This window comes from Diceros bicornis, chromosome 7, assembly GCF_020826845.1.
Source record: "Diceros bicornis minor isolate mBicDic1 chromosome 7, mDicBic1.mat.cur, whole genome shotgun sequence".
Lineage (NCBI taxonomy): Eukaryota > Metazoa > Chordata > Mammalia > Perissodactyla > Rhinocerotidae > Diceros > Diceros bicornis.
The window spans coordinates 13,752,060-13,779,020 of record NC_080746.1 but is presented as its reverse complement, the minus strand read 5'-3'; the positions used below and the strand labels follow the sequence as shown (position 1 = coordinate 13,779,020).

At 42.2% G+C, this 26,961-nt stretch overlaps 1 protein-coding gene across 5 annotated transcripts; it reads right to left on the bottom strand.

Annotated features, from left to right (window-relative positions):
- Positions 1–8,814: 8,814 nt before the first annotated feature.
- On the bottom strand, positions 8,815–25,535 carry ZNF202 (zinc finger protein 202). Of its 5 annotated transcripts, XM_058544958.1 has the most exons (9): positions 25,427–25,535; positions 24,326–24,448; positions 20,465–20,525; positions 14,696–15,194; positions 13,792–14,002; positions 13,346–13,434; positions 12,286–12,415; positions 11,631–11,750; positions 8,815–11,081 (listed from the first exon to the last, which is right to left on the bottom strand). In XM_058544958.1, the coding sequence occupies exons 4-9, from the start codon at positions 15,095–15,097 to the stop codon at positions 10,087–10,089; spliced, it is 1,947 nt and encodes a 648-aa protein (XP_058400941.1). In that variant the 5' UTR covers positions 15,098–15,194; positions 20,465–20,525; positions 24,326–24,448; positions 25,427–25,535; the 3' UTR covers positions 8,815–10,086. The 5 variants fall into 5 exon arrangements, with proteins under 5 accessions (XP_058400941.1, XP_058400938.1, XP_058400942.1 ...); XM_058544955.1 differs by lacking the exon at positions 20,465–20,525; XM_058544959.1 differs by lacking the exon at positions 24,326–24,448.
- Between the last annotated feature and the right edge of the window lie 1,426 nt (positions 25,536–26,961).

Sequence of the window (26,961 nt, the reverse complement as noted above, 5' to 3'; positions counted from 1 at the left end):
TTTCTTCAGGTCCCTGAGTTACAAGACTGGAAAGAACCACCACTAGCATCATAGGCCTAGGAAAGACAGGATTTTGCTGAAATTGGAAAAATACAGATATAAGAGCAGGAGATCGGGATTTGGGGTGGGGCGGGGGTACAAGCCTATGAACTTTGCTTTGTTGGCTTTGGAATACAGGGGAGTGGAGGCTGTAAACCACACCAGAGGACCTCACTACCCCTCACTCCAAAGAATTCAGCAACGGGAAGCCAGGTGTACAGGAATTAAGGGTTGGGAAGGGAAATTAAGAGATTTGAAATACATAATGTGGATTCTAAAAGAAAGGATTACTCAGAAAAACCACAACCAGGCCAGGAACTTCTAAATCATGCAAAAAGAGAAGGATTTCAAAATCCATTCTTTAAGAGTGGAGACAGTTTGCGTGGCAGATGAATTTCCCCCTAGGACCATAGGAAGCTTCTTAAGGGGAGATTTCTCTCCATGTAAATTATGGACTTGGATTGATTTGTACTCTAGAGAAGCCAAAACCATAGTTTTTCTCTTTATCACTTTTTTTTTGTACTTATCATTTCTTCCCTTTAGTTACACAAATCTTTGCTATTATTTGTATCTGGAAATAGTGATGTGGATTTAGAAGGCAATATAGATGTGAGAACATAGCTTTTGTTTGAGAACATTATTGTATAATGGAATTGGTGATGCAGAGGTCATGCTGGTTCAAGGACGTCCTTGAGTTTTTTAAACTTTGTGGGTTGTGGGGCTGGTGCTGGGATAATCCTTTATGTCCTTTAACTTTCTGGATTCTTGGAAGAGTAGGACAAACGAGAGATGTAGGTTGGAGCCACTTTGGGTACTAACAGCAGACAGCTTCTGACCCACCGTTGGAGAAGATATCCAGGCCCCGTGCAGGCCTTCATGACTGGAACTAGAATGAAAAGACAACACCACATAGTTGGGATATTTAATTTCCTTTGTGGAAAAAGACAGTATTAAGATTATTTGGGGGACTAAATTTATTTGTGGCGACAGAAGATTTACTTGAAAATGGGAGGGGTTCATATTATTAAATTTTATTGGATGGCTCCACAATTCAGGATATTTGAAGGCTGATACTGATTATTGGGCGATCGTCTGGTTCCCATTAGGTAACCCTGTGTGGCAACTGTGGGTGGACATCTGAATGAATCTCAGTCGAGAGAGAATTTTTTTTTCCTCAGTGTGTTTTGTGCCTTAGGGAAAACTGATTTCAAGTAATGTTCTTACCCTCAGTGGCTTGTAAAGTTGTAAGAACAGAGACATTCATGATGGCCTAGAGGAGCTGAGGTGCTTTTCTCATTGCTCATAGGAGCAGTAGAAAGAATCAGAGTCAGGTCATCATGAAAATGTGGCCAGGGCTTTCCTGATACACGATGTTGTCTCACACAGGGGTGGTAGCAGCCTGGCTTATCATATGTCCAGTCGTGAAGCAATTTGGGTTAATTTAACAACTAATAAAAATGTTGGCTTCTAATGGAACTATTAATGTCCCATTTTACTCATGAGAAACCTTAGAGATGTTAAGTAACTTACATGCCCCAGGTCATATAGCAAGGAAATGATGGAGGTAAGAGTCAAGTCCAGGTCCATAGATCTATTTATCAGAGCCTGTGCTCTTAGCCACTACCCTGTTCTGACTGTCTTGTTTGAATCATCTCTTCAGGCAAAACTGACCATCTCTTTCCTCTTCTATGTAATATATCTACTGCAGCACATCTCACATATTAGGTTAGAGGCCAGTCTTTCCCACCAGTTCACGCATTCCTTGGAAACAGAGCTCTTAGTAATCATTGTACCCAACACAATGCTTGGCACAGAGCAGGTATGCAATAAATGTTTAATGAGTAATAATGTCACCTGTCACATAGATCCCCACAGCCCTCTGTGCATGTTGTGTTTTATTCATCTTTGCATCTTCTATTTCATACCCCCTCCCCCAGCTCTTCCTACATTCAATTTTGTTGAATGAATTAGTGAATAGACAAAAGAGCCCATTACAGTGCCCAGTATACAGAAGGCACTCAATAAATATTTATTAAATGAATGAATAAATGAAAACTTTTCCGGGGAGCAATCAAGAGCAAGTCTGCTCTTGATTTTTCTATAAAGGTTACACAGGGCATTTGGATCATCCAGTTGATCATTGATAAGGTTAAGTGTTTGATCCCATTCTCCATTATCAGCTCGCAAGGAAAATGATAAACAGAAATGCTTTATATATGTTGTGTAGGTAAGAGGACTAATCTTAGAAGACTTTTATAAAAACAGGCATTTTCCAAATCAGCATGAATGCAAAGTCCTTAAAAAACTGAATTGTGATTCTTGCTTGGAGAACATAGAGTTGTTGACTCTCATTTTTTACCCCTTTATGTACAAGCCCTTTGCCACATAACTTAGCAGTCTCTCCCACCAAAAACATAGTGAAAGTCTCTACCCTTTGACTTTGGGCTCTGCCATTTGATTTGCTTTCACAGATGGATGTAGCAGACTTGAGACATTAGGCTTAACATGTACTTGGTGGTTAGGCTTGCCTTCTTGCACCTTTGCAATCACTATAATAGTAATACACCTTGGCTAGCCCCACTGAGCCCAGGAGGAGAATGAAAGGCATGCCCCAGCTGACCCATGGATTATCAGGGAGAAGCAAAGCCGCCCAGCCACACCTGGATCAGCTTCTGGAAGTCTAGCCTACGTGCAGATGCAGAAGCCTAATTTGTGCTTATTGTTGTAAGCTACCAAAATTTTGTGTTATTATCTGGCAGTATTTGACTGATACAAATAGCAACATCTTTTACTCCCTTTCTTCTTCCTTCTTTTGACATTATGCATCCCATCTCCTCTGCTCTATTCTAGAAAGATATTTTTGTAAAAATAACTGGCTTCACAACCTAAGTGTCCCTCGACTGACGACTGGATTAAGAAAATGTGGTATATATATAATGCAATACTACTCAGCCATAAAAAATGACAAAATTGTCCCATTTGCAACAACATGGATGGGCCTGGAGCATATTATGTTAAGTGAAATAAGCCAGAAAGAGAAAGACAAATACTGTATGATCTCACTCATATGTGGAATATAAACCAACACATGGACAGAGAAAACTGTACTGTGGTTACCAGGGGCAGTGGGGGGTGGGGGGTGGGCACAAGGGGTGAAGGGAGTCATATATATGGTGATGGACAAACAAAAATGTACAACCCAAAATTTCACAATGTTAAAAACCATTAAAACGTCAATTAAAAAAATAACAACTGGCTTCACAGCCAGATAGCCCTGATTTTGAACTCATTCTGCTAACGATTAGTAAGCTTGAATAAGCTACTTCTGTCATTTCAGCCTTAGTTTCTTAATCTCTGAAATAAGAGTAAAAGTACTTGTAACACAGATTTTGGTGATTAAATAAGCTACATTAAGCATTCAGCATGCAATGATCAGACTATACTCAACAAATGAGTGGTAACTGAAGAGATCACAAACTAAAAAATAGCAGGTGGTTCCATGTTCATTCTATTCCTCCCCACCCCCATCCCATTTCTTTCCCTCAAATTTGCTTCTTTTCTTAGGCTCAGGACATGTCTTCTCATGGTGTGTTCTTCTCTCTGCCTCTAGTACTGTGATAAATTTCCTATTCCCTTCTTGGCTATATCTATTCTCCAGGGACAATTCGTTTTGAAGAGGGACTTTTATGTTTAACCTTCCTGTGTTCTTTAAGATATGCCTCCTGCGCGCACCCGTGTGTGTGTGTGTATAATGTCAGCTTGGTCTTTAATTGGGGTATTTAATCCATTCACATTTAATGTAATTATTTATATATTTGGGTTTTTTTAGCTACCATCGTACTATTTGTTATCTACTTGACTCACCTGTTTTATATTCCTTTTTCTCTTTTCTTGCCTTCATTTGCATTTTTTTTTTTTTTTTGCTGAGGAAGATTTGCCCTGAGCTAACATTTGTGCCAATCTTCCTCTATTTTGTGTGTAGCTGGCTGCCACAGCATGGCTGCTGACAAGTGGTGTAGGTCCATGCTCGGGAACTGAACCCAGGCCGCCAAAGCGGAGTGCGACAAACTTAACCACTAGGCCATGGGGCCGGCCCCTATTTGCATTACTTTTTTACAACTTCATTATTTTCCCTCTATTGTCAGTTATACATTCTTTTACTATTCTTTTAGTGATTACCCCGGTGATCACAACATATATCCTTATCACTGTCTAAAAAGCATAGTATTTCACCTCTTTCCCAATAATGCTAGAACCTTAGAACATTTTAACTTTACCTACTCTCTCCATCCTACATGTTATTGACATGTGTTTTAATTTCATAAGACATTAGTTTTGTTTTAATCAGTATTGATATTTATCTACATATTGACCTTTCTGTAGCTCATTATTTACTGTATTTGTTATCTCCATCTCTTAATCAATATTGCCAGAGGTTTTAGTAATCTTTTCAAAGAACTAGGTTTTTAACTTTATTTTGTCATTACTTTCTGCAGTTATCTACTTTCTATATTTTTTTAGTTTATTCTGTTATTTAAAAAATTCGTAAGTTGCTCACTTAGCTCATTAATTTTTTAGTTTTTCCTCTCTTGTAACCCTCTAAGTACTATTTTCCCTGCATCACAAAGGTATTGATATACAACATTTACATTTCATTTTAGTTCTAAGTATTAGTAAATTTCCATTTACTGATAAATCTTCTTTAATGCAAGAGTTATTTATATGGACATTTAAAAGTCTCCCAATATATATTAAAATTTTTGTCATTGTGGATTTTCAAATAAAATATATTGTGGTCAGAGAACATCATCTATATAACACTCACTTGATATTTGTTGAGACTTACTTTATTGCACTATACATTAGGAATTATTTTAAATGTTTGTCTGTTTCAGAAGAATATGTATTCTATAATTGTGAGGCATGGATCTTTATGGTCCATAGTTTTTAAATTGAGTTGTACAAATATGTATCCTCATGGTTTTTTCATTTGCTTGATCTATCAATAACTGGGGGAAGTGTATTTAAATTGTTTACTAAAATGATGGATTTGTCAGTTCAATGTAATTATACCAATTTTTGTTATATAATCTATAGCAACTTCATTAGACACATAGAAATGTAGACCTGTTATACATTCCTGGTGGATTAAATTTTTAATTATGTAGAAGTCTTACTTCTCATAATGCTTTTTGTATAAAAAAATTTTGTCAATATTAAAATAACTCCCTTAGATTTCTTTAGGTTAACATTTTCCTGGCATATTCTTTCACTACTAGTTTTTCATTATTCTTATATTTTTGTGTATCTCTGATATATAGTCTATTGCTATAATTTACTTTTTATCTCACTCTACCAATCTCTATCATTTAACCACTATTTACTCTATTTTATTCATACATTTGGGCTTTCTGTCATCTTTGTAGTTCTATTTTTCCCACCTTCTCTATGCTCATTTTTTTGCCTTTCTTTGGACAGTTGAGTTACCTTCCCACTTTTTTGTTTTAAATTCTTATTTCCAGTTTTCCCTCCACTATTTAGGATATTATTTACTCTATTTCATTTCCTGTAATGAGTATCTTTGATACTGTAGTACAGTGCATACTTCATGTATTAATTTAATAATAGCGCATACTTACTGTCTGAAATTAATCAACATCTTTCAGCTTTTGCCTTGAACAATTCATGAACACTAAAACACTTAAATTCTGACCACTCTATCCCAACTTACATGCTATTTCTGTTCTCTATTTTAGTAATTTATCCAAAATATAGTTTTATTTCAGTAGAGGGCCTTTCAGAATATCTTGTCAGAGGTGAGGAAGGAAACAGAGATCTTCCTTCGTTGCTTTGCTAATCCAGTCTTTTGCTTTTGTACTGATGTTTCCGGACTTTGCATGTTTTCTTCCAACTGCACCACAGCGCTTTTGCCTTAAAACTGCTTCTCTGTAGAGATTTGCAGAGATTCAGTAAATGAACCAAAGCATCAAACAACTGCTGTCGCCCTCTTCCTGAAACCTTCACTTGACAAGGAGTCTCCTGGAGTCTTCTAAGTGAAAAGATGTACAACTAATGAAGGAACCACAGGTAAAAGAGCCAGAGCCATAGTCTTACAGGAAATCCTGAGAATTTAGTTTCAATTATCCTCCTGTAAAATGGTCTTTTTGAAGCCTTGGTATATTCCTCACAGAACATTACTAAGCTAAGATTTATACTCTATTTAAATGAAGACTTAGTTATTTTTCTTCATACCCTTTTGTCTTGGATCTTCTTGCTTCAGCTACCTAATACTGCAGCTTCTGGAAATCTTTATATAATCCCTACAGTTCTGTTCTTTAGCACCCAGTCTCCTCCGAAGAATCCCCATCCTTATAGATTACCATAAATCTATTCTGTGCTGATTGACTCCTTTTTTAGGATTCAAATTGCATTCCATCTTCCTCCTTCTACCTGAAACCTCCGTGAGCATACACACACAAGAAAAATAGTAGGAAATGCACATGATGAGATATCCTTACTTTTGTTGCACTGACAACCATTCTTTGTTTCTTCTTATTATTAGGGATAACTTACAAAGGTTGGTATCTAAAGAGAGGGCAAGACTTATCCTTGCCTGCTCCTCAGGACTTTCCCAAGGAGAAGTCAAGTTATTCCACTTCCAAAGAGATGTGCTCAAGTTTAAGAACATTATACTCTGCCAAAACAAAGGTTAGTGAGTACATGGATAGGGCACCCATTTTGGGGATTTTTATTTTTTCCTCTCTCAAAAAATAGATTAATGGGTCACTCAGCCAACATCACTAGAAATATAAGGCGAGAGAAAAGAACATATGTATATTTCTCTCAGGAGAGCTATTGTGGATGAAGAAATACTTTGGTCAGCTGAGGGAGATGTGAGAGGTAAAACTAAAAAATATTGGTGCGGAAGAGCATCAAATTATTAATCTGCACAGCATACTATAATTTACTATTTCTCAGTACAGCTTTAGTTCAATAAAACCATCATGGGGCCCAATTAACACTCATCTGTGTTGCAGCCCTTCCTGGGAGCCTGGTGAATCAAAATGATTTTTGGTGGGGGGCATATTATCTCATTTTCCTCATGCAAAGGAGTGATCTAGAGGCTCCTAGCCTTAACAGGGATGACTGGAGCAAAGGGTCCCTGGCAACTTTGCAGGACTCAGTGGTGCATTTCCTTGTTCACTATTCTGCTGCTCAAAGGAAAGAATGCATCTTCTATTAGATCCATTAGTTGAGTTGGGCTTTGGAGAAAGAGGCAACATTTTTTAGGCTGCTTTGGTTCCAGTACTTTGATGTCAATCCAATAAACAAAATTCTCCATGCGGTGCATCTGAGGTCACTAGATTCTGCTCTAGAGTTTGAGGCCTAAGTTCCAGATATAAAAATATATTTTGCTTTATCTCTTTCCATTTATTTCTCTTGGACCTCTGGGTTAGAGGCTGAATATTGCTTGGTTATTCCTAAACTAATGGTCAAATACTCTAATATTACCATTTTAATTTCATAACTTTATTAGCACATTTCATCATTTCCAACAATCTAGCAATTCTCTGTCGATTAATTTAGTCTACTTTATAGCTTCCTCCAAATAATATCTTCCTCTAAATCCTACCTTTTTCTTCCTCAGAAACTTTTATTTAGTGTGATATTCAGGAACACTGGGATTCAACTGCTAACAAATTCTGCACAGGACGCTTCTGAATGGTAAGGGCATCTGAGCCCCAAAATCTCCCTATGTTCAGCTGTACTGCTTCTTGCTCATTCCAGGTTCTTGTACTGGCCCAGCTGCTGAAAACTGTGGTTCTGTTTGTGTTCAGATTTAGGAGACAGCATGTCCCTCCAAGAACCTCAGAAAATACAGTAATTTACAAGAGACCAGACATTTAGTGTCAGTATATGAAACTGCACGGGATGAAATAACTATTTGATGCTCCAACAAACTAGATCAGTCTCTCAAACTTTACCTTACATAGAATTCTCTTGACAGATTTTCACTTAATGCAACAATGCAGATAAATCAGTGATTTAAAAGTCAGTTTGTTCTGTTACCTCCAGAATTTTTCAACTTCCATAAATGGTATGAGCTAGGAAAAATTATCTTTTGAGGCTGTGACATTTCACCCAGGACAAATTGTGCTTAGACCTCACATCCATGGTTTAGAAATGTCTGCATATTAGGACAGTCTCTTCTGCAAACTCCAGACTCAGATCTTACCTCAGTGTGCATCTACTCCATCTGTGGCTCTGCTAACCATGCCAAGCCTTCCCTAGCCTCATGGAAAACTACTCTGTACTCCCAGATCTCTTTGTGAGTATGAATGCTTTTCAGGAGAACCAGGAACCAAAGCTCTGGAAAGTGAATGGGTAAAATGGAAAGTCCCAGAAACCAGGGAACTTGGCTGCCGGCGTTACTTTTATTTCTTATGTGTATATTTCCAGGACAATGGTTGACTGGTATTAAACCAAACCATTCAATCGGAATATCATTACTGACCAAAATGAAAATTTTCTTGTTGAGCTGAGGCCTTAGCATCCCACCCATAGTCCTCTGGTGTACACTGGCACATAATGGATTGAGAGATAGAGAAGAAACCAGGCACAGAAGACAGTCTCCCTTCTCATGCTTTAATCCCATACCCTGTGCTCCATTTATGGAGGACGGTTTCCCCAGTCCTGCCACTCCCATGATCAGAGCAAGTGAGGTTCATAATTATTCAGCCTCAACTCCACGGGACCTTTATCAGGCAACAGAGATCCTTGGGTCATAAGATACTACTATTTAGTTCTTAAGTATACGAAAATGAAATCACATAAGAAAAAGCAAACAACGCAAATACATGAAAGCCATTTACTCCTGGTAAATTCTTCAGGGTCCCAGGTACTGGGGTTCATAATTTTCCCTGATATCAGAGAACCAAAGCAGGGATGATGGGGGTTGGGTGTCAGGAGAATAGTCTTGATGGCCTTAGCCAGCAGCAACAGGTTTTTCTTAATTTTTCCATAACTTGATCTCAGATCTTCTCCAGTTTTCTTCATGTAAATGAAGTGACCCAGTCAATCATGATTCTATAATTAGTATAGTGCCTTTGTAAGCCGACAGTGTTCCAAAATCCCCTTACAAACCCATGTGAACAGGGTGCGGTAGGTGGACTTGTACATATGTGAGAATGTAAATGATTTCATTATGCTTTACTGAATCCCTCAGCACCCAAATGTTACACCTCACTTACAGCAGAAGTGCTAGGGACAAAACCAAGAGACTGGTAGGACAGTAGGAAGGGGAGGCACGAGTGTTCTAACAGGAAAAAACCCACAAGGAAACAGGCTTCTGACTAGGTCCTCCTTTCTAGCTGTGTCTGGCACCTGGTATCATGTTGAGACTGGGGAAGGGAGCAGCCTGACAAGGTCCATGTGAAGCAGCCTTGAGGTTTCCACCCATCAAACACTTCTCCCATCTCTCCCCAGTATCAAAGGAAAGTGCACGGTGAAGAAGTGAATCAGTGAGAGATTTGTACACTTATCCTGTGAATGTGTGGCAAAGCCATCAGGATGCAAATCTCCTGCCTTGAGTTCAGGGCTGTGTGCTTTAAGATTTGAGCCCGGTAAGGACAAAATCCTAAAGGCTGGTCCCTTACCAAACCTAAGGGTTTGTCCCGGGCCACTTTAAACTTGGCTGTTAAGGAGTCTTGAGGATATGTAACAGCCTATTTTGGGGAACATATAAAAACCACAACCTCTTAAGTCTTCTAATTCTCCTACTTCATACCCATGAGGTAGAGGCAGGAGCACTCCCATTAAGGAGAAGCCTCAATTCAGATTGTACTTTGGGCAAAAAATCCCCTAAAGGTGTAGTAGAAGATTGAGAGGTTCTACCCGGGGGTTTTATTTAGTTGTGGGAAGAGGTTATGTAGATTGGGGCAAGTCAGGGAGACTCCTAGAAAAGGTCTTCCCAGGCTGGCAAGAGGGCCTCTCTCGGCCTACCCTTGGGTAAGGGCTGAATGCAGATCTCCCCTCATGGGGACCTAGCTAGGAGGTCTTTTCTGAGTGGGTCCTCTGATGCCTGATTAAGTGATAGCCTCTGCTGAAGCTTTTTCCGCAGGTAGGGCACGTGAACGGTTTCTCACCAGTGTGTGTTCTTTGATGCCTGACGAGGTGGTCCCTCCGACTGAAGCTTTTCCCACACTCATTGCATCGGCAGGGCCTCACTGAGGCATGTCCTCTTAGGTGCTTGGCAAAGGCGGCACTATGGTTGAAGCACCGCCCACACTCGCTACAGAGATAGAGCTCCTCAGCTGCGTGTGTCTTCCGGTGTGCCAGATACCGCCTGTGGTCACTGAAGTCCTCTCCACACTCTCCACACAAGTAGGGTTTGCCTCCAAGGTGGATTCTTTGGTGTGTTGTTAGCACAGATTTCTGGCTAAAGCTTTTGCCACAAATAGTACAGAAGAAGGGTTTTTCTCCTGTATGTGTCCTCTGATGCCTGACAAGGTCTGAAGTCCAGCGGAAGTGTTTTCCACAATCGTCACATCTATAGGGTTTCTCAACAGGTGGAGTTCTCTCAGCCTGGACCCGAGGGGAGGTCTCATCCAAATTCTTCCGGTTTAGGGGAAATTTATAAGGAGTGCCCATTTTGTGAACCTTTTGGTGCCTGGCAAGATGTGAGCTCCGTGTGTAACTTTTCCCACACTCCATACATTTATAGGGTTTCTCTCCTGTGTGAGTTCTCAGGTGTCTAACAAGGTGGGAGTTACAAGTGAAACTTTTTCCACATACAGGACAGTCATGATGTCTCCCTAACAGGGGGTGGATAGGCATGGCTTCCCGAAGATTCGTTAAACTATTAACTTGAGAAATATTTGTACCAAATCTTCTTTCATTAAGTCTACCTGGATCATCCTCAAAGACTATTTCCCAATCTGGGGTCTGGTGAATTTCTGGATCTCCCAAAATAGATGTGTGTAGGTCCTCAAAACTCAGATCTTCTTGCTCAAGGTACTCTTCCTCATCTTCACTCCTATCTCCTGCAGAGAGGGTGAGAAGAGAAAAGGGAAAATTATAGAGGTAATGATGCCTTCTAACAATGTGGGGATTTTTAAACAGTTTTGGGAGGGCAAGACCATATAAAGAGAAGCTCATATTTCATAAACTGCAGAGGTTGGGAAAGAAGAAAATAACCAGAAAAGTCAAAGCCTACCATGTGCCAGGCACCTTCTTATACGTTATCTCATGCTGTCAACAATCCTCAGTATGGACAAATATCATCCTCATTTCACACACGTGCAGCTTGAGGAGCAAGAGTTTAAGTGACCTGCTTCGTAAATGGTATAGCTGCAATTCCAAAGGTCCTGGTTTTTTTTCTCTCACTATTTTGCATTACGTATCCCTCACACAAATGATGGGAGGGGTGAGGAAGAGGAAAAGGATAGAAGAATTTGGCATTCAGTGGGAGATAACAGTAATGGCTGACATGGTAGAAGAACCAATGAGGGGGGTACCCCAGCGGAAGAAAGCAGCACTGATGAGAGGAACTGGCAGCTCAGGGGGGGAAGATTCCTTCTGTCATTCCTCACCTGTGTAGGTGAAACTCAGGATTTCTGGTTCTTGAGGCTCTTGAGGCTCTGGGATGTCTGAGACCAAAGGCTCTTCCTCTCTAACGTGGGAGATCTCATCTAGTCTGGGGATTGGAAATGCTGCTCAAGAGAAGGAAAACAGGACATTACGATTGGTTCAGTAATTCCCTGTGTTAAGAGCAGATCTTTTCTGTTTGGTAGATTGTAGAACAAATATATAGCCAGGTCAGTTGATCAAATCTTGTCTCTTTAGCTTGGGCACCTCTAACCAAGTACTGTATATCTCTTACCTTTCGCCTACAACTCAATAATTGTACAACTGTAAATGCTACCCTCTTTTCCCATATTCAAATAAGTAGATTATTTCCAACTTTATTGCTTGTTTCAAAACTCATATGCTTACCTCAAACATACTAAAGCTATAATATTACAACTTTATTTTCTTATTAGAAGTTTCCAACCACTTTCTAAGCATCTTCTCTTCTCTTTAACTTGGAAGGATATCATCTTCCTTAGCTAATCCTTCAATCTCATTGGTGGGGTAAGCATAAGAAAAGTGTACTGCATACAGTCTGAGGTCTAAGACCCCCATAATTTCCAATACGAAAAAGATCTCTGTGCTCAGAACACTCTGCAAACACTTGAAATTCCTTACACAAGGAGACCACAATTCCACAGTCTTCTTCTAAGACATATTCTCCATAGAACTCTTTCTGTGTTGGATCCAGATCACTCCACTGGTCCTGAGAGAAGCATACAGCCACATCCTTGAAAGTTACCAACCCCTGGAACAACACAAGGATATAATGAAGATGTGATGCCTCATGGAGCCTCATATTTTGTTCCTGGAATGAAAGTCACTGGTATAGGCAGAATCCACCCAGGAGACAAAAAGAACTCAAATGGGACACTTGGCTCCCTTTCAGGAAACCTGTGTTTCGCCCTGTTGCTGCTCCCTGACCTTCTACTTCTGCAGTGGCCTACTCCTGTGCCCTCCAGTCCCACTGCTTTCCCTCAGGACCAGCCTATGCTCTTTTTCTTCTTGAAGACATTGTTTAAAATACAAGTCTTCCAAGTTATCATTCAACTCTCTACTTGATGCCTTAATGCTACCTACATTTCTGTAAAAATTTGTCTCTTCTAGGAAGCTTTCTCTAACTGACCTTATCAAATCTCCCTTATCACTTACACAGTCTACAGAGCAGAAACAGGATTTTTTTCTTTAGCTAGACTACAATCTAAAAAACATGGATGAACTCTCCAGCCAAATAGCTCAGTTTTGGGGCTCTGACCACGGTGAATGTTTCATAAATGTCATGGCCTGACCCTGGAAGAGTACACTACACAATTTCAGAAACTGTTTCTGCAGCACAGTCATTCTTACAAATGACTATCAAGTTTATTCCTAAAAAACAAAAACAAACCCTCATTCAACAACCTCAGAGTTGTACTGGAATGTTACAAAATAATCCCATTTTGTTAGCCCCTTTGGTCAATGGCAAATAAAGAGGCTTTGGAGCCTGCAGATCCAACTGAGACTGTTATAACTGATCTCATTAGACGCAACTCCTCCCCTTCCAGACACATGCAGAACTGAGAACTTAAACTGGCCAAAGGAGAGTGGAAATTTGTGTCCTGTCTGACCCATTTCATATATGGCTAATGGCCACCGGTTCTTCAGATTCTCTGTGGTACAGAGGGAAACTAGGGCGCACCTGTGACAGAGCAGTAAGAAGGGCAACCATCTCTGGGTTTCCAGTGTCCCTCTCTTCAGGAAGGTCTGGGTCCTGGGGCACTGGAACGTCTAAGAAGAAAAGAAGGCAGAGATCAGTGATATGCAGTGGCCCCCATAACTGGCAAAGAGCTGAGCATCCCCCATCATCTTTGGTGGGAAGGTAGGAAGCAAGAAACTGGCCTAAGAGCAGCTCGAGTCATCCCAATGCCACCACCTATAACACTATTGGAATGCCGAGAGAATAACTAATACTGCTATCTAAGCTTGGCCCTGTTTACGGGGGACTCTAGCTGGTACTGTCTCCTCTCAACACCCTGGGTTCTGTGATTTATTCCCATTACGATCTACTCAGCCTCCCTGGTGCAGGAGAAATATCCCCCTCCCCACACTGTGCCGCCCTCCCCACTTTCTGCTGAGGTTTCCCACCGCTCTCCTGCAGGGGCTGGAACTCCAATTCATGGCATGGGCTCTGCTCTTCCGGTGCCCCCAGATCTGGGCTCTGTGTAGTCTCCTCATGGGACTCGTCAGGGGTCGAGGTCTGCACAGGATCCTGCAGCTCACTAGGTGACTCAGGCTCTACTCCTGGATGCACTGTCTCCTCTGACAAGACTTCCTGGCCGTGAACATGGACAGTCACCTGGGAATAATTCCAACTTCCAGTCACCATGGAGTCAGGAGGAAAGTCTTGGTTGTCATCAGGGCTTACTTTAGAAGCTGCCAACAGAAAAACTCCCAGAGGGACCCAGATGAGGAGGGGAAAGTCCAGTTCCTCTGGGGCATGCAAGGAGGAGCCGAAGGTTATCCTCACCATGACAAGGCGGGGTACATTCAGATACTGCACTGCTTTCTCACTTCCCGCAACCCTGCCCGTCACCCAGGGCTCCGAGGTACCTGTCCTTCCCATCTCCACTTAGCCCACATGCAGCTCTCCTTGTTGTTTGCTTTCCTGTCTTATTGTCCCAGGAGGGGGATCTGTGACTGAGGCTCTATAAGAACCTTTGAGGGAGTCACAAATTTCTCCTCCCCAGGAAGTGGAGGTTCAACATCCAAAGGGAAAGCCAAAGCCATATGACCCTTGGGTGCTGAGGCCCCTAAGATAGTCCCTAGGCAGGTGTTTCAAAAACCAGGAAGTCACACTCACACACACACGAACACACATATACACACCTCTGCCCCATGGGGCTTAATGGATCTAGGTGCAATCTAAGGGCAGAGCCAGTTAAATTTAAAAGGTAATTTATGGGGGCCCTGTAAGCCCTACCCCCAAATCCATTCCTTCCAGCAAATAGTCCCCCTCCACATCACACAGATCAGGACTCCCCCTCCTCACCCACCGCCTTGGTCTCCTGGGTTGTTTCTGCAAACCCTCCACCAGCGTCACTGCCTCCTCGCCACTCTCTGGTCGTTGGCCCCGCACCCAGCTCTGCAGTTCTCCAGGCAGGACGGTAAGGAATTGTTCCAGCACAAGCAGCTCTAGGATCTGCTCCTTTGTCCGCCTCTCTGGCCTCAGCCACTGATGACAAAGTTCTCGGAGTCGAATGAGAGCTTCTCGAGGGCTTGCTGCTTCTTGGTAGCGAAAGCGTCGGAAGTTCTGGTGCGAGGTCTCAAGCACAGGGTCATCCCTCTGTAAGACAGACTCTGGCCTACAGGTGAAATCATCTTCCAATTTCACCATAAGAATTCCCTCTTCTTCCCAAAGATCCTGGTCCTCTGGTTCCAAGGCTGTAGCCATTTTCTGACCCTGGGGTGGTCTCACACCATCTAGAGCTCACACTGTCATTACCCCCCTGTCTCAGCCTGGGCACCTCGAGGAGTTTCTCCCAAGGGACCTGGGGTAAAGAAGCAGAGACAAACAACAGTATAAGCATGAAATTATACACAGGGATAACAGTTCTGAGTTTAATCACAATTCTGCACATAATACTTCCCCAAACTATTAAATTCTCTTTCCCCTAATCTCCATAACCGTATGTTGTAAATAGATCTAGTTGGAATAGGAAGATGAATGCCTGAAGGTATGTTTCCCCACCTCTTTTCTCAGACAAGGTTCACACTCCACAGAAAAATACTGCATTTCTACTTCATGAGACCTGTGGACCTAAAAGAAAAATGGCTAGGAGAAAAGACACTCATAATCACCTGCTAGAAAATGTGGTACTAACTACTCAGGCACCCCAAAAAGCAAGCTTCCTCTTGTTAAGACATCTTTAACTAGAAGACTTACAGACCCTCAAATTCAAAGTTCAAAACTAAGTTCATTATTCTTACTCCCAAACCCACTCCTTTTCCTGGAATGCTGTCTTGGCTGAGATCATCACTTGTTAAATAAACACTCAACTTTGTAATCCTTGGATTCAACTGATTCTTCCCCATTGTTTACAGCTCATTAAACCAATTCTTCCTTTCAGGCCTCTAAACTCGTTTCCTCCTTGTCTTTCCAATAGACTGCTTTAGTCTGGTCCTCATCTCTTGCCTGGACTGCCGTAAGTTCCTAACTGGGATCCCTGCAGTACTCAACTAGGACAGGGCAAGAGAACTACCTGTGGGGCTTTTGCAAAACATAGTATCACACATCATTCTCCTGCATATTCTGATTGTCAGTCTAGGCAACTGTAGCTTTAGAAATGCTATATGTGGTTCTGTCGTGCATCCTCATTGAGAAGTACGTAGGGTGTGCAAGATTAAGAGAGTCCTGGAGTCAGACCGCTAGGGTTTGAATCCTTGCTCTATTGTTTACTCGGTTTGGGGCCATGGGCAGTTCTTATTCTCCTTACGCCTGTTGCCCCATTTACAGAATGGAGGTGATAACCGTCTCCATCTAACAGGGTTACGATGAGTATTAAATGTATCACTGTGAAATACTTAGAAGAGTGATGGCACCCCAATGTTAACTATTATCTTCCTAAAGTACACTTCCAACTGCATCACTCAACATTTAAAAATAATAACTACTTACTGTTAGAAAGATATCCTCAAGACTCATATCCTACCCTTTTCTCTGTATCACCTGGCTCTAATGAACGCATTGCTGATCTTCCTACAATAGGGTCTTTTCACACCTGTATGAAGGCTGTTTCTTCTGCATGGAATACTCACACCCCTACCCCCAACGCTGCATGGTGTGTTCTTATTTTTTCTTAACAGGTCCCCTCTTCATTCCCATGATTTACAGTTTAGTCCTTATCAGTTCTCATCTGGATCGTTCCAACTGCCCCCTGATCTGTTACCTTCAAGTTACCATTCACAGTATCACAAGAGCAAGCGCTCTTGGTAAATCTAGTCATGTCCCCTTCTTGCTTAAGATCCTCAATCACTCCTCCTTGTTTGTAAGTGAAATACAAACTTCTAAGCATTATATATTAGGTTGACCTTCACCTTGTTATTCCCTTTGCCCTTCTCTCCAATCCTTTCAAACACACACACGGTGTATGCATGTGAACCACACGAAAGCCCCATACTCTCTGGCTTTTGAACATGCCGTTCCTTCTGACTCTTTAGCCTTCAGTAGGTTAAACTTATCTTTCAAGACATAGCTCAGGCTTTGTGTCTTCTGAGATGTTTTCTTTGATCCCATTCTGCCTACTCTTAGACATGGTTAGACATCACTGCTTCCATAGCAACCTGGGCATATCTCTATCATAGTATGTCATGTCATATAGCCATTGTTTATCTTCCCTCTGAAACTCCCTGAAGTTATGGACTGTGCTTTGCATCAATCTCCAATACCTACAATAAAATGCACAAAAAATGCATTTAAATTAATAAGCCTCCACTTTGAAGTTTGCTTCTGACTATAACAGGAAGAATCAATCTTTTTCTCCATTACGTTTCTGCTCTTTTTTATTCACCAAATCTTATTAATTCTACCTTCTAAATATTTTTCAAATTCATCTATCTCATCTCCACTGCCACTCCCCTGGTCGAGCCATTGTGACCCACTAAAAGGTACTAACAGGACCTTTTAAAAAAATGACAGAGTCCTCAGCCCTTATACAGCGCTGCCACATAACAGGCACTTAATGTGCTGAATGAATGACACAGTTCAAGTTTCACCACTGGTCTTCCTGGTCCTGCCCCCTCCAGACCACTCTCCACATGCAACCTGAGGGATTCTTCATTTTTCAATCTTTTTGTGCTTCACTACTATTCTTCAGATAAGCTTCAAGGTTATTAATCCACTCCTAACAGCTGTGTCTAATGTGCTGTTGCCCATCATATGAGTTTAATTTCAATGACCGTATTATTCACTTTTATTACCTATACCTCAAATCCCTTTTTGTTCATGCTTATTTCATTTTTCCATTATCCTCAAACATTTACTACATAATTTCATAGTCTGTTTTAGAGAGTTCCATAATCTCTAGATTTGCATGCACTAATTTTCCTACTTATTAAATCTGCTGTGTCTAACTCATGGTAGTTTGTTTTCTCGGGTGGTTTGTAATTATTTGAATTTTATGCCCATCTTCAATGTGATTCTTTTTTCTTTGGGAGTCCTGAGAGCCCTTGAGCCCTTTGAAAAGAATTTCATTTGCTTCCACTTAAGTACTAATGGTCTCAATGATCTTGGATCAGTTTTTATGTTCATTTCTCAGAGTATTCCCGAACTATGCTGATGAGTGTATTATTTGGGCCTATGCCTGTGAGTGATTTTTGTCTTACTCAAGGCTACTTCCTTGCCCATTTGCTTGATCGGTAGACCGATTTTCATGGAGGTGGTAGGTCTTCAAGGCTCCAGGCTGGCAGAGGGTTCAATTCCATATCCTTCCTCTATCCCTACCAGTTCCCTAATTCATATCTCCTTGTTGGAGCATAGGTATTAGAACCCCAAACTCTAGAAGCCTTTATTTTGGTTTGATATCTCCTTGGGCTGTGGTGGAGTCAGCTTGTACTTACTCCTCTAGCTTTTATTTCTGGAATCTATACATTACCTTTAGTTTTTTGAGGGGGGGGCATTTAATAACTGGCAAGAGCCCCATCCACAATATTGCAGGAAGGTCTGAGTGGTGAACTTTCTAACATACAAAATCAGCCAATGTTTTCACATTGTCCATAGGATAAAATTTAAACTCCTCACAATTTGATTCAAGGCCCTTCAAGACCTGGCCCCTGCCTACCTCCTTTCCTCCCATTGAAAGTCACTGCTCCAACGGACTGTTCTCTGTCTCTCTTTTCTACGCCCTTGTTGGGCTTTCCCAACGCTGTTCACTCTGTCCGAAATGCCCTTTTCTACCCCCCACTTGGTTAACTCTACTCATCCTTCAGATCTCAGTTTTTCCAGGATGGCTTCCCTGATCCTCCCAGATTGTCTCCATAGGAACTTGCACCCCCCAATAACATAACACACACACAGACATATCTATGTTTTGTGTGGTAAAAACTGTTCATCTTGCCGTTTAACTCACCAGACTGTAATGCTCTGAGGGCAGGGACGTGCAGCCAGCACTCAGCATGATGCCTGTCAAGCAACAGGTACTCACGCACGGAACACTTATGAAGCTTTTTAGTCTTTTTTCAGAAGGATAAATACCCTATCTTATTCTTATTCACTCACTTGTCCAGCAAACTGCGTGCTGTACAAATGAATAAATAAGGAAAAAACATTTATTTTTTGCCTTGTGAGTAAAACAGAATATGCTTAGTGGTTCCTAAAGTGATGAAACAACAACTCACCACAAGGCATCTTCAGGTTGCCCAGGGATAACTCACCATTAAGTCACACAAAACTGTTAGAGTTTCAAAAAAAAAAAAAATCATTTTCCTTTGAGGATCTGATTCAACTTTAATAAGCACAAAACCAGACATCAAGTAATTTAATGCAACTACAATGATTGTTCATCCAGACCAAGCTTCCCAATCCCCCACCCCCCTACCCCTGCAAGGCAGGGAGAGAAGATGGAATTGATACATAGGGTCTTTTGGCTTAATGAAGGGATTTCTATTATCGTAAAAGTCCGAGAACCGACGCCCAGTGAAGCAGACTAAGAACTCTCATCGTTTTCATGGAGCACTACATACAAGAGATCCCTACTATGGATTCTATGAAGTATGCACTGACAGGCGGTTCCTGCTCTCACATGGCTTTGCTCTCCAAAGAAAAAAGGTAACAGCACCACACAAAAGCTGCCATTTTTCATGGCCCTTCAGAAATCATGAATTGAGATTTCCATTGCTTGCTGTGTATTTACTTTGGCAGCCTAGGAAGATGAGATGAAGGCAAACAGATCAGCAACAGCGGAATGAAGGGAGGAAGAGGAGTTCTTGGTGGGGCAAGATGGGAAGGAACAGGAGGCCGGTGGTGCTGCGGAAAAGCACCCGATTAGGTATCCAAAGATGTGCGTTCCAGCCCCAGATCCCCAGGTAACTGGAGCTGCTGAGGGTCTCATGAGGTAACGACGTACACAAAAGCCCTGGTAGAGGGCAAAGCCCTCCGCAGATAACCACTTTCCTAACTCACAGAATTAGGTGAGATCTGTGACAGCTTATGAACTAAAACGTGCTGTGCAAATGTCACTTTAGTAACATTAGAGACAGAAAATGGACATTGTGTTTTATCCTGCAATTCATGGGCTGAGCCACACTGCAAGTCTGCCTTGCAATTTGTTGCCCTTGCTATTCTAATACCTTCCTTCAAGGTCTGTCCTTGGAAGGGTTCCACAGTGACAGATAAAAACCAAACACTAGGAAAGTGTAGAGAGGCTGAAGCCAGGCCAGGAAGAGTGAAACACTTGGTTCCAGAAAGCTCTAAAGCAATGTCTGCAGAGACACTTCCCAAGTCTAGGCCTGGAGAGGCCCCAGGACCAGTGAAGGCCCTAACTCAATTCTACCGACAAGAATAGAAAACTGTAGGCAATGAAAGGATATCTGGTTCTCCACCTTAAAATGTTACCACTTGGGGCGATCTTTCTGAACTCTAAATGACAAGGTTTATAGTCTTAATTTAATCTACCTAAAGGAGAGATGGTGATCTACTTATTGGCAAACAATTAATCTTCAGAAGAAAACAGTAATCAGAGAGGTTCAAATGATTATATTTAGCAGATATCTATATCCCTCCCAGTCCCCATTCTTATCTTTTACCCTAATGCAGGCTCCTAACCTGGACATTTGAATGACTGCTCGTGGGGCTAACCAGACCTTGCAAAGCTCCTCTCATTGCTCTAGAATAGAAATCAATTAATAAAAATTGTTAATTGTCCTTTTCCAACGCTGTATTGTTCTTTAAAGATTATCCAGTATGATCCTTCTACTGGAAAGATTCTGTTTTATCATTAATTGTTCTATGTACAAATATTCATCCATGCTTTCCACATAATGCGTAGGGGCTTTGGAGCCTTGGGTTTCGATCCCTCTCCTCACTTATTAGCCATGTGACACTCCCTAAGCCTCAGTCTCACCTTCAAAATGTGGCTAATACTATCTATCTCACATGGTTGTTCTAAGGAGTAAAGGAAGTAACATACAGAATCACTCAACATAGAGCCTGGTATAGGCCAGATACTCAATATTTTGTTCTCTTTCCTTCAAATTGCTTTAAATCCTTTTGAGAAGAATGCAAGATTTCAATGATAAGCAAATAGTCCTTTATTTCATCACAATCCACCCCCCCCCACAAAATTAAAATGCACAGAAAAAAAGATCCTTGGAACACAGATGAGATGGAACATTAAAAGATAGGTTTCTGCTGAAGACCATATTAGCAATGCTTCTGCTTAGCAATGCCACAGCGCCGTCCCCCTCTAACTGGGAGGAGGGAATTTGAGGCAGCCCAGTTAGTATACCCAAGAAGGCCCTTGAAAACTTAACCCAGAAGGCAAAAGTAATGCAAGGGCACGCATTCACTGCCTTTTGGCCTTCTAATACTTCATGATCAGTATGCTTCAAACCATCTTTAAGAATTATTTCTTTAAAATATTTTTGCCATTTAAATTTTTTCTTCCTTCGTTAGATTCAACATAAAATATCTGAGTAGAAAGGGGAGAAGCGGCTCAAAGCTTATTACGATAGGTTTCAAAGAAACAGAATAAAGTGTAGAGAAGGGGAAGACAGGAAGAAATAAAAAGAGAGGCCAAACAAGTAGTGTAGCACAGGGAAGTCAGTGGAGACTAAGACATAAATATCTTCTGCCCTGAAATTTTGTACTTTGTGGTTAGGATCAAGGTATAAAGTGGGTATAAAAATGTCATTGAGAGTAAATGTAAACATGAAAAATGTGGGCCGGTCCCGTGGCTTGGCGGTTAAGTGCGCGCGCTCTGCTGCTGGCGGCCCGGGGTTCGGATCCCAGGCGCGCACCGACACGCTGCTTCTCCGGCCATGTTGGGGCCGCGTCCCACATACAGCAAATGGAAGGATGTGCAGCTATGACATACAACTATCTACTGGGGCTTTGGGGGAAAAAATAAATAAATAAAATTATAAAACAAAAAACAAAAAACAAAAAACCATGAAAAATGTAAAATAAAGCTATAAAAATCAGAATTCAATTTATTTTTAATTAAAATGTTTTCTATAGTATGTACCACAGGCCAAGGAGGCAGTGTTGAATAGTTGATAGTTCTGCCTTTGGAGGTAGATGACCTGTGTTCTACCGCCTAAAGATGTGTTGTTATCTTGGACAAGTCACATCAATCATCTTGAAAATGGGGATGATTCTCTACTTAAAGGCAAAGAGCTAGATCATCTTTTGAGAAACTACCCAGCTTTTTGATGGTGATAAAGGAGGGGCTTTGAGAGTAACAAGGAATATATGGCTTCCTTATTGTGTATTTGGGCCATAATGTATTAGCCTAGGATAGTGAGAGGGATTTATTTAAGAGTCAAGAAGGGCTAGAAGCCAAATACAGATTTAAGAGTCCAGAATTAAACACCTGGCCATGATGATCATATTGGTTAATCTCCAACATGAAGCTAGACTTTTTAACCTTAAGAGTTACTTACTACCCAGAGGTGGTTAAGGGCCTAAATAAAGCAGGTCAATCTACGTGCCTCAGTTTAAAACAGAACATCACATACTAACCTGAAGTAGCAAAAGGGTGGTCACCAAACTTAGCACCCACTCTGATGAGGGCAGCAGGTTTCATTTGGCAGCCAGAATAAAACTAGCTGTATCCAATTACTACAATGAACATGTTCAATGCCAATCGTACAGTTAGAGGAACCATTATTTAATGAAAAATAACAGCATAAGATATCTTATAAATACAGCCTGACCTGAAGTATGAATATGGATAATTCAGAGGAGTCAATTCGAAAGGCATTACTATGTTTTTAGTTTTGTAATTAACACTCTCTGTCAGGATACTCCCTGCTGGGTATCTAGGTGACTTCCTTCTGGCTTTGCCTAAGGCTTCCTCGAATATGATGAGAAGATAAAGGATGGGACCCATGCCTGCTGGATCAGAGGAATCTGAAGAGTCTCAGACTAACTCATGGTCCAAAGTAGAACTAATCCCAGAATGCCATTCTGTGGGCACTGTTTAGTGTCTTTATCTCCCACTGTGAGCCTTGCCTTGAGGGTAAGAACCTCATTATTCATTTTTGTATTCCCAGTGCCTAACACTTTGTCAAACACTTGGTAGAAAAGGTACTCAATAAATGTGTGTTCAATTTAATTAAGCTGTCTATTTCTCTTCCCCCAATCTGGATACAGAAGGAGGGAAATTCAGAAAATCAGTGGGTGCCAGGATGTCTGGGTAATAAACCACTCACAGGGACATTATTGCAATTTGGCATTAGCATTTATTCCAATCTCCTGGGGGGATTCAGGTGGCACAGCCATATACTGCCTTACTATGTGGCACAGGATTAGCGGAGAAAAATTTCTTCAAGGGGGTAAGAGAGCAGCGGATAGAGTTCATTCACTCCACAAATATCTACTGCACATCAATTGTGTGTCCCACACAATTCAAGGTGCTGGGCAGAGAAAGATGAGAAAAGCGCAGGCTCTGACCTTAAAGAATTTAACATGTAGTTAAGAAACAGCAGGGACTTGAGCATACTAGAGATTCATAGCCAAAACTGAGAATATGGTTATAAGCTATATGATCAAAATGGAAGGTTCTACCAAGAGAATTAAGAAAATAAAGGAAAAACTCATCAATATTCCTCTCTAATTTAGCATTTGGAGTTTGTTTTAAATACACTTTCTTAATTTTACAAACGAAAGAACTCAGACCTAAGTGGTTAAATTACCCACACCGGATCACTGTACTGGTTTCAGCACAGAGGTACTCATACACAGGTCTTTTGATCTCTAAACCACCGCAATGTTTATGTGAAGAAGTTTGGCCAAAGGCAGTGGTCTCAATGTGAGAAACCCAGACCAGCAGCACCAGCACCTGAGAACTTGTTAGAAATGCAAATTCTCAAGCCCCGGCCCAGACCTATTATCAGAAACTCGGGGGGTGGCCCGGTAATCTGTGTTTAATAAGGCCTTCAAGTGCTTAAGATGCATGATAAATTTGAGAAGCAGTACCTAAGGCAAAGGAAGTAAATCTGAGGTTCAAGCAGAAAGGATCCAACTTTTCCAGCGTTGGTCAAATTTAAAGGAGAGTTTGCAAAAGTAGAAAGAGTCTAGGGCTGTTATACGTTTTATGCCTGTGCCAAATTAACTGGGGAAAAAAAATGTTGTAAACCTGTAACTTACCTCATCTGTATAATTTGTAACGCCCAAGAGTCCCTCACATTGTAGTAAACCTTGCTGTGCCCTTGAACTGTCTAGTGTAATATAGTACACAGAAAGAGTTCAAAAGAGGTACAGCTGGAGAAGAAAGGGGGCAAGATTATGTATCCCAGGTGTTTGGTCCTAGGAGGAAAAATTCCCTTCCTCCCTCCAACCCTGCCCACCCTCTTATGTCAGACAGTAATAGCATAAAGTTACCTAAGACAAATGGCCACAAACCCTAACTGCTTCACTGTCACACACTTCCCACCAACAAGCCTCCCATGGCTACCCCACAACCTTTCTGAAGTGGCTTTCTGGATCAAGGCCCATGGGGCAGCTTGGAAGAGAAGCTGGGAGGAGGGATGAGGGACTCCACTAGCATTCCTTGTGGCTTCTGAGTGAGGCTGCCCTGGGTGTCACCTGCAGCGTGGACAGAGAAAAAGCAACAGTTCTAAGCCTAGCCTCTAAGCGAGAGCCTGGAGGTGGTACTGCTCCCCAGAACCAAGGTGGCTGAAAAAGAGGTAGGCCTAAGAGCCTACTTTTGAGGAGGTCAGTACAGGTACCAAGGCAGACAGGGTTATCAAATCCCAGAGACAGAATATCCAATGCCCAGAAAGATAAGAATTGGGCTGACACCTTTCCAAGATAACATTGCATGTCCATGGCATACAAACTAACAAACTTTTAGCCAAACCAGACAAGAAGCAGGGGCCCGTTTATTCTTGCTGAGGGTAACGCTGGTGTTGAGAAGAAGTGCCAAGACTGGGGAGGGGTGGGGGGGGAGGAAGTTGCAAGTGGAGACAGCAGCCACTGGCTTGAGGGGAAGCTCGGGGTCGGTCACAGTGGCAGCTGAAGAGCCACAGGCCAGATGGTCTCCAAGGCCTAGTATGATCACGGGTGATAAGATCACGGGTGAGCGTATCTGCGTGAATCTTGGAGGGGTGGTTAGTGGTGGAACGATGGGGCTCGCCTGGGCAGCGAGCCTGCGGGGGGATTCTTGAGCAATCTGAGAGGCGGGGTGAGAAAGCTGCGGGAAATAAAGGGGCTTAGACTACTCCTGCCTCGGTTCCGGGGGGCAGTTGGCGCGGAAGCATTGGGAGGTACAGACTAACTGCGTTTCTGCAGGCCTCAGGAGGGGGCGGAGGGCGGTGGCTGGAAAGAAAGAACCCTGGCGCGCCATCGCGTCTCCGGAGGTCCTGCTCAGGCCATCAGGAGACACGAGGACCACAACGCCGTGGCCCCCTCACTACACTGCCGCCGCCTCTTCCCCACGACAGTACAATCTCCCCAGGCTCCGGGGAGGCGGGGTCTTCGATCCCTCCCCCTCTTCCCAGCCCTGCCCTGCCCGGCTCAGCCCGATCCGATCCGACCCGGCCCGGCCCGGCCCCCAGCACTCACGGCTCCGACAGCTCCGGCAGCTCCTCCCCTGCCCCGGCTTGTCCCTCACCCACTCCCGGCCGAGGCAGCGCCGCCAGATCCGAGCCGCGCGGGGCCTGGCGGGTCGGAACACGTGGGGCCTTTGCGCCCGGAACCGGAAGCTGCCCTTCGCCCCGCCTCCTTGTCGGGCTGGAGCCTTTCTAGGCTTTGGGAGGTTTGGTCCTCTCTATGTGCCCAGCGAGGGTTGAGGCTCCGTGCCCCCCGGAGGATTCAGTGTGAAAAGCCAGGGGCCCAGGCCGCTTCCGGTCGCACGCCCGCTCCTGTCTGCAGCGAGCAGCCCTTCCTTTTACACACATACCTTCTGCAAGGGTTCTCTTTTCGTTTTTCTGTTCTTGATCTTTTGTTTGTTTTGATTTTGGTGCCTATACCTCTACGTATTTTTCTTGATTTTTGTTCCTTTGCGTTGTCTGCGAAGCAAGGTAGAAGAGAGAGCAGTTTAGTGTTTGAATACAGGCTCGTGCATTCGCCATCAGTTGCAGGGCCTCGGACAGATCTTTCCACCTCTCTGAACCTCAGTGCCCGTCTAAAATGGGGGTAATAATACCGTTGCTCTGAAGATGAGATGATACATTGCCTGTGAACACAGTAAACTCAGTAAGAGAATAGTTAATAGTATCATTCTTTATTTCCCTTTAAGTATTTCTGTGTGTTTCTTTACTTTGAGACTCTCTTCCCTGATCTCATTTACTCACTTTTGTCTGGGTCAATGATATTTCTGCCTGTACCTGCTATTTCCCTTTTTACTCTCTCTATCCCTTCTACCCCTTAAGTCACCACTCTCCACCTGCCACATGAGGGCCTTCTTTTCCCCAACTGTGCTTACACATTTCATTTTCATGGGACACGTTGCTGGGATCTGTTTGTGTTTGAACCCAAGGTAGCCATCATTTTTGGTGGAGGGAGGGCAATATATAGTTCATGAAAGGCTACTGTGTGCCTACTGTTTTCTCTATATATCTCATTTAATATTTTAAAATATCAAGTTAATAAATAATACATAAATATGTTCTTCTAAACATTTGAAACATTATAGATAAAGCTAATGACCTTTTACTAATCCTGGCTGCTTCATCTCTCTGACGAGTTTATTCTATTGAGTCTGGTGTGTTTATCTTCCAGAACTTTTTCTATACTTTTACATAAAATACACATGTATTCATGGAAAATACATAGTATTGTTTTATGTGTACATGCATGTATGTGTGTGTTTGTGTTGAATTCCTCAATTTGCTATTTTCTCCTAGCAATGGGCCTTGGAGACCTGTTTATAGTAGTGCATACAGATCTCTCATATTCCTTTTACTTTCTGCATAATGTTCCATAGTCTGAATAGCCATTTGCCTATTGATAATATATGTTTTTTACAATTGTTGCTGTCACACACAATGATATAATAAACATTCTCTTTGTGCATACATGCAAATGTTACTCTGGGACAGATACTGAGAAAAGATATTGCCAGGTCATGGGTTGTATACATTTAATAGATAATACCA

Coding starts and splice junctions, on each gene's coding strand:
- ZNF202 (XM_058544958.1), bottom strand. CDS start 15,097: ATGGCTACAGCCTTGGAACCAGAGGACCAGGATCTTTGGGAAGAAGAG. Junction 14,003..14,695: donor CCAGGAGACCAAGGCGGTGG/GTGAGGAGGGGG, acceptor AATTATTCCCAG/GTGACTGTCCATGTTCACGG. Junction 13,435..13,791: donor CCAGCCCCTGCAGGAGAGCG/GTGGGAAACCTC, acceptor TTTTCTTCTTAG/ACGTTCCAGTGCCCCAGGAC.